The 7,953-nt window shown below is 41.0% G+C and overlaps 1 protein-coding gene across 2 annotated transcripts in view; it reads right to left on the bottom strand.

The window, feature by feature from the left end:
* Nucleotides 1–1,146: 1,146 nt before the first annotated feature.
* Nucleotides 1,147–7,953, bottom strand: part of HDAC8 (histone deacetylase 8) — a 261,256-nt gene continuing 254,449 nt past the window's right edge. For both annotated transcript variants that reach the window (XM_040265687.1, XM_040265688.1), the window contains one exon: nucleotides 1,147–1,568. In XM_040265687.1, the coding sequence (XP_040121621.1) occupies nucleotides 1,546–1,568 (23 nt within the window). In that variant the 3' untranslated portion in view covers nucleotides 1,147–1,545. The remainder of the gene's footprint in view (nucleotides 1,569–7,953) is intronic.

The raw sequence follows: 7,953 nt of genomic DNA, 5'->3' as shown, positions 1-7,953 counted from the left end.
TGGTAGGTTGTTCTCTCCTCAGTGCTCTCAGAGTTCAGGACTCCTGTTTGTTACAGAGCATGAAGCATGTTGGGATCTGGTTCCTTCTCTCCTCCTTTGCCTTGTCTGGGAGTCCCTAGATGGCCAGGATGGGGTTGTGTCCTTGTCTCCCATCCAAGTCCCAGTAGCTGTAGGAGCTGCATACTTGGTGAATCAAATTCCAAAACTGACATTTGGCTGTCACTTCTGCTTTCTTATCTCTCTCTCGAGACCCCCATCTGCATTTTGCCATCTTTTCTTTGCCTTTGCTGCTGTTGCTGCTAAGTCGCTTCAGTTGTGTCTGACTCTGTGTGACGCCATAGACAGCAGCCCACCAGGCTTCCCCGTCCCTGGGATTCTCCAGGCAAGAACACTGGAGTGGGTTGCCCTTTCCTTCTCCAGTGCATGAAAGTAAAAAGTGCAAGTGAAGTCGCTCAGTCATGTCCGACTCTTCACGACCCCATGAACTGCAGCCTACCAGGCTCCTCCATCCATGGATTTTCCAGGCAAGAGTACTGGAGTGGGGTGCCATTGCCTTCTCTGTCTTTGCCTTTGAGGTTATAGGGAAACCAACACATCACAACTGTATCCCATTTTCATCAAGCATGCTTGATGGGAAGTAGCCTCTATTCATCAAGATGTCCCTCTTGGATCTGACCTGCCACGGGCTCTTCCCATTGCTGAGTCACTCCCTAGGCAGGATAGATTCTCTCTTGGGGAGCCAGCAAGGCCTTCCCCATGGTTGCAGCACCTGTATTCCTGTGAGCTCTGGTCAGGGCCCCCACAGGTTAGAGCTTGGCTTTCTGTCCCCAGGACTTAGTGGAAGACACATTAGTTCCTCAGCAGGATCCAGCACTCAGAGTCACCCTATCAGGCTGGGGCAGAGCAGAACAGGGAAGCAGCAGGGTTAGTCTTTATACTTCAGTGAGAGGAAATGTTCACAACTATGTGCTGTCAGTGGTACTTCACAATGAGGAAAATGGAAGAGAGGTAGGTTTGCAAAGATTTTATTAAAAAACAAAATAAATTCGTAATCCTGAAAACAACACAGGTGGATTTCTCCCCATTTGTGACCAGATTCCCCTCCCCCAAGGTTCCACCTGGATGATCTTGAGGCCCAAACCCTGACTCTCATCTCCCAACTGCCCCAACAACTGCCAACCAAATCTCCATGCTTTCCTCCAGCTTCTGATCTGTCTCCTTTAAGAAAATAAAAATACCCCCTCCCCAACTTGCCTAAAAATAATTTTCAAAGATTAGAAACGGCATCTGTGTGTTTTTTAAAAATAAACACTTTAAATGTTGGAAATGTTTGTCTTCCCCTAGGTCTAGTTGAGGCCTCTGGGGTGCCTGCCTGCTTCATGCTAGGAGGCCAGCTGCCACTTGGTGCCCCTTGGAAATTTTCAGGAAGTAATTTCTTCCAAATTTCCCCTGCAGTCACAAATTCCACACACTGCTCGCATAAACACGCTGTCTTCATTATAGGCACTGCTCTTTGGCTCTGGAAATTTGATCTCTTTTTGTCAACTAGACCACATGCTTCAGATTCCCTGCAAATAGGAGAGAAAACAAAATTCAAAGTCAAGTAACATATGTGAACTATACCTCAATAAAGCTGTTAAAAAAGGCACTTTCATTTTGGGGCTTGTTCTCTTGCTGTCCTTGGGAACCTTGGCCCCACCCCCCCCAACATAGGAACAAGCTCAGGCTAGGCTGCTAGATGGTGAGAGACATCTGGTCCAGTTACCCCAGCAACCACCAGCCACCCACCAGGCATGTGAGTGAGGCCTTGGACAGCTGGCTGACTGCAGTGCTAGGTGAACTCAGCCAAAACCAGAAGAACCGCTCAGCTGAACCCAGCCCTATTGCCAACTCACAAAGTCATGAGCTAAACAAATGGTTGTTTTAAGCCACACATACATACATGCACAAATTTGGGTAATACTTTTCAGAGTCCATACTTCACTAACTGCATCAAATCTTTTCACACCCCCAACATTTCTTCCCCCGCTTAGCAAGGTACAACCCTTTTAGCATTTTCTCTCATGAACACCTGTGAAAGATGAATTGGGGATTTTCCCCTACTCTCAGGTCTAAGAATCTTTGAGGGAAAAGCAATCACTTGAAATCCTACCGCACTGGTCCCTCCACAGTCTTCTTCTTGACCTACTTCCCCAAGCCAAAATACTGGGCTCCAAACCCTACTGACCACTTCTACTCTAAAACAGGAAGGATGTTCCATGAAGGCAAGGACCTAGCTGCCTTATTTTTTGTTGATATTTAGCACAGTGCCTCACACATAGTAGGTGCTCAATAAATGGATAAATGGAAGAAAGGAAGGAAAGAAAAATCAGCACCCACTTGCCTATCTAGTTTAATTTTTAATACAGTATTAAATATACACAATGGACTATTACTCAGCCATTAAAAAGAATACATTTGAATCAGTTCTAATGAGGTGGATTAAACTGGAGCCTATTATACAGAGTGAAGTAAGCCAGAAAGAAAAACACCAATACAGTATATTAATGCATACATATGGAATTTAAAAAGATGGTAATGATAACCCTGTATGTGAGACAGCAAGAGACACAGATGTATAGAACACTCTTTTGGACTTTGTGGGAGAGGGAGAGGGTGGGAATGATTTGGGAGAATGGCCTTGAAACATGTATAATATCATATATGAAATGAATCACCAGTCTAGGTTCGATGTATCATACAGGATGCTTGGGGCTGGTGCACTGAGATGACCCAGAGGGATGGTATGGGGAGGGAGTTGGGAGGGGGATTCAGGATGGAGAACACGTGTATACCTGTGGCAGATTCATGTTGACATATGGCAAAACCAATACAATATTGTAAAGTAATTAGCCTCCAATTAAATAAATTATAATAAAAAAATAAAATTTCAATTAATAGAAACTTGGAAAAAAACATACAGTAAAAGTGACTTTCTTTGCTATGTGCAGTTCTATGATTTTTAACACATGTCAAGATTCTTAAGACAGATTGGTCCCATTACTCATCAAAATTTCTTCTGCTTTCTTTTTGCAGTCACATCCTCCCCTCCCCCTCTTACCACCTGGCAATACTGACCTATTCTCCATCACTGTAAGTGTTGTCTTTTTGAGAATGTTATATAAATGGAATCATCAGTATGTGACATTTTAAGACTGGATTCTTTCAAGCAGCATAATGCCTTTAATTTTCATGCAAATTTTTAGGTAAATGCAAATTTTTAGTGTATCAATAGTTTATTCCTTTTTGGGGGGCAGTACTTAACTTTGTAATTTTAAAATTACTATTGATTTATAGGAAGTTGTAAAAAAAAAAAGTACCAAGAAGTAGCCTTCACCAAGTTTTTCCAAGTGGCAATATCTTACATAATTATTATTTAATATCAAAACCAGGAAATTGACACTGGTATAATTCACAGACCATATTTAAATTTTGCCAGTTTTATATGCACTTATTTGTGTGTGTGTGTATATTCTATGAAATTTTTAACACATGTGTAAATTTGTATAACCCCCACCACAAAAGGGCTTCCCTCATAGCTCAGTTGGTAAAGAATCCACCTGCAATGCAGGAGACCCCAGTTTGATTCCTGGGTCAAGAAGATGCCCTGGAGAAGGGATAAGCTACCCACTCTAGTATTCTTGGGCTTCCCTTGTGGCTCAGCTGATAAAGAATCTGCCTGCAATGCAGGAGACCTAGGTTCGATCCCTGGGTTGGGAAGATCCTCTGGAGAAGGGAAAGGCTACCCATTCCAGTATTCTGGCCTGGAGAATTACATGGACTGTGTTCATGGGGTTGCAGAGAGTAGGACACGACTGAATGACTTTCACTTTCATTTTCCACCACAAAAAAATACAGAACTATTCCATTACCAAAAGATCTCCCTCAAGCCACCTTGTTAACTCCCCTCCACCCCCTATCTTTAAACCCTGACAACCATTAATCTGGTCTCTAGGTCTATAACTTTGTAATTTCAAGAATGTTATATAAATGAACTCAAACAGTATATAACATTTTGAGATTTTTTTCCCCCTCACTCAGCACAATGCTTTTAAAGATCCATTAAGGCTGTTGTGTGCATTAAGTTAGTTCCTTTTTGTTTGCTGATTAGTGTTCCATGGTATGTACCCCACCAACACTGTATGAAGGATCTAGTGTCTCAGCATTCTTGTTAACATTTAGTGGTGTCACTAGGTTTTATTTTGACCATTCTGATAGGTGTGTAGGGATCTCTCATTGTGGTCTCAATTTGCATTTTCCTAATGGCTAATAATGTTGACCATCATTTCATGCACTTATTTGCTGTCTGTATATCCTCTTCATGTCTTTTATTAATTGGATTTTTTTTTACTGTTGAGTTTGGAGAGTTCTTTATATATTCTAGATATAAATCTGTTGTTGGATATATGATTTGCAAGCATTTTATCTCAGTATATAATTTGTCTTCGCATTTTTCTTTTTTGGTCAAGCCATGTGGCTTGTGGGATCTTAGTTCTCTGACCAGGGATTAAACCCAGGCCCTTGGCAGAGAAAGTGTAGAGTCCTAAACCACTGGACTGCTAGGGAATTCTGAATTTTCATTCTTCTAACTTTTGCAAAGCGAAAGTTAATTTTTTGGATCATGGCTTGGGTGTTTTCAACCCTTAAGTTCATAATCTCTGGATAATCTTTGATTCTTCATCTTTTACTCTCCATCCACATCTTATGAGTTGCCAGATCTAACCTCAAGGTGTCTTCCAAATCTGTCCTCTCTTTTCTGTTCCCCTCTCTCCACCTTAGTCATAGCTCTTGTCAATCAGGTCACTGCAACAGCCTTTTAACTGGTGCTCCCACTTCTGGAGCGTCCCCCACACAATTCTAGCTGTGATCACATGCCTCCCCTGCTCCATAATAACTTTAGCAGCCCCCGAGTACCTATGAATGAAATCTAACACCTTAGCTTACATGTGTCCCATCCATACTTTCCCATCTCCATGTGAGCCTTTGTGTGTGTTGTTGACTCTGCTGAGGAGACCTACAGGGGGTCCTGGTGCTGAAGCGAGGGTGCTTCCATCTGTAAGAATAGCCAGAGCTTGATGAATGAGTGAGTGCACAGTTGAACAAAATCCCATGTCTGAGTGTCCCAATGACACATGTTCACAGAAAGGAAAGGTGGGTGCTGTGTTCTCTACTGCTCTGTCTCACTCTCTAGTTACATTTGGAGGCAATTAAGAAAAACAACAGAAACAGTTTCCACCAAAAGTTGATGATGAGCAATATTGAGTTTGGGTAACAATGAAAATGTAAGCTTAAATAATGCCCATTGTTTTCCCCTCACATCTAGCTTTTCCAGCAGTGGGTGGCAGCCTGAGAAAATTCTAAAGGCCAGCATGGTCTGCAGCCTGGAGAGACACAGAGTACAGATCAGAGGGGCAAACTCAAATGTCTATAGTGGCCAAGAACGTACTGGATGTCAGTAGAACAGACTGGGGGTAAGACAAACGGATCCCTCTGGATCCTTTTCCTTTTCCCTACTTTGCAGAATGGCCTGAATATAAGAAATAATTTCCTCTTTTCTTAACTCTGTTACAAAAGAAAACAACACCAAAATGGTGTCAGCAAGATGAGAAATGGAAACTCACACTTGGCCTAGAGAAGGAGATACAACAGGGAAAGGTGGAATTTGTGGCAAACAGGAAGGTACCTGCTCACAAAGGGGGCAGTTGCTACTTGGTTCCAGCCATTCACTAGTGATCAGGAATGTGGGTCAGATCTTTCCACTTTCCAAGAGAAGTCAGACATTCACATCTTTATACAGAGTTTTCATAGTGTGAAATGTGGACAACTGCTTTAAATGTTTAAAGAATAGCACATGGCACATTAATCTGATAGGCTAAAAAACAATTCTGGAGCTAAGATGTGGCTCACAGGCTCCTCGTTTGTGATCTCTGGGATAGTTCTGACTTATACCCATGGCACGCCATTTAATCTCAAGTATCTTGGTTTTGAAAATACATTATATTCTCATCCTACCTCTGATGTACAAGAAGGAGTACTGAACTGGGGCTCAGGAGGCTTGGGTTCTATTGATTCATCGACTGACTAATTCATCTGTTCATTCATTTATTTAATCAACATTTATTGAGTATCTATTCTTTGCCAGTACTAGGTGCTTGTGAGCACTCTACTCTTTTTCATTGTTGCTGCTAATTAATAGACTTTATTTTTGGAGCAGTTTTAGGTTTACAGAAAAACTGAGCATAAAGTGTAGAGATCTCTTGTATTCCCCTGTTCCTCATCTCCCCCCAGGAGGCAATTTCCCCTAGTATTAACATCTTGTATTAGTATGTACATTTTTTATAGCTGATGAATGAATATTGATACATTATTATTTAGTCCATAGTTTACATTAGGGCTCACTCTTGGTGTTGTACAGGCCTATGAGTTTTGAAAAGTGTATAATATTACGTATCCATCATTACAGTATCACACAGAATAGTTTCACTGCTCTAAAATTCTTATGCTCCACCTATTCATCCCTCCCTTCCTTTCCTTAATCCCATCACAGCCACTGATATTTTTACTGTCTTTATAGTTTTGTCTTTTCAGGATGGCTTCCTTTACTTAGCGATACACATTTAACGTTATTCTATGTTTTGTCACTTAATAGCTCATTTCTTTTTAGTGCTGAAAAATATTCCATTGTCTGAATGTACCATAGTTTATCCATTCACCTACAGAAGGACATCTTCGTTGCTTCCAAGCTTTGGCAATTATGAATAAAGCTGCTACAAACACTCATGTGCAGGTTTTTGTGTGGACATGAGTTTTCATCTTATTTGAATAAATAGCAAGGAGCAGGACTGTATGTTAAAACTATGTTTTAGTTTTGTAAGAAACTGCCAAACTGTCTTCCAAAATGGCTGTACTATTTTGCATTCCCACCAGCAATGAATGAGTTCCTGTTGCTCTACATCCTTGTCAGCATTTGGTGGTGTCGTCGTTTTGGTTTTAGCTATTCTATTAGGTATGTAGTGGAACTCACTGTTTTAATTTGTAATTCCTTAGTGACATGATAGTTAGCATACCTTAATGTATTTAACTGCCACCTGTGTAGCTTCTTTGGTAAGGTGTGTATTAAGACCTCTGGCCCATTTTTTGGATTGGGTTGTTTTCTTATTGTTGAGTTTTAATAATTCTTTGTATGTTTTGGCTAATTGTCCTTAATGGATATGTGTTTTGCAAGAATTTCTCCCAGTCTGTGGCTTGTCTTTTTATTCTCATATTTTTTAGTCTTTTTAATGTAGAGCAGTGCTGTCCAATAGAACTTTCTGGGATGATGGAAATGTTCTATATCCATGCTGCCCAAAATGAGAGCCACTAATTACCTGTGGTTATTGAGCACTTGAAATATGGCCAGTACAAGTGAGGAACTGAATTTTAAATTTAATTTTAATAACAAATTCAAATGGCCACATGTGGCCAGTGGTGACCATATTGGACAGTACAGATATAGAACAGTTCCCTTTTGCTTTTTTTTTTTTTCCTTCATGACATTGACTGGGGTCGTTCTTATTTGCTCTTTCATTTATAACCTCCCTTTCAATCCATTAGGAAGTCCTGTCAATTCTACCTCCACAATACTTTCTAAATCCACCCGTTTCCCTCCAACCTTCACTGTGATAACTTTACTCCAAGCCACTGTCACCCCCTGCATGGACAACTCTAATAGCCTCAACATTGGTCTTCTTGCTTCTATCCTTGCCACCTACAACCCTTCCTCTATATAGCAGCATGATTATTTTGTTAAAACCTAGGTCAGATCACATTACTTGTATGCTTAAAGCCCTCTAAGGCTTCCAATCACACCTAGAATAAAATTCAAACTTAGCCACCAAGCTTTGCAGGGCCTGGCCTGTCCCTGGTCTCTTTTCT

Source organism: Oryx dammah, unplaced genomic scaffold (assembly GCF_014754425.2).
Source record: "Oryx dammah isolate SB20612 unplaced genomic scaffold, SCBI_Odam_1.1 HiC_scaffold_23, whole genome shotgun sequence".
NCBI lineage: Eukaryota > Metazoa > Chordata > Mammalia > Artiodactyla > Bovidae > Oryx > Oryx dammah.
This window is presented reverse-complemented; position numbering and strand designations above follow the sequence as displayed.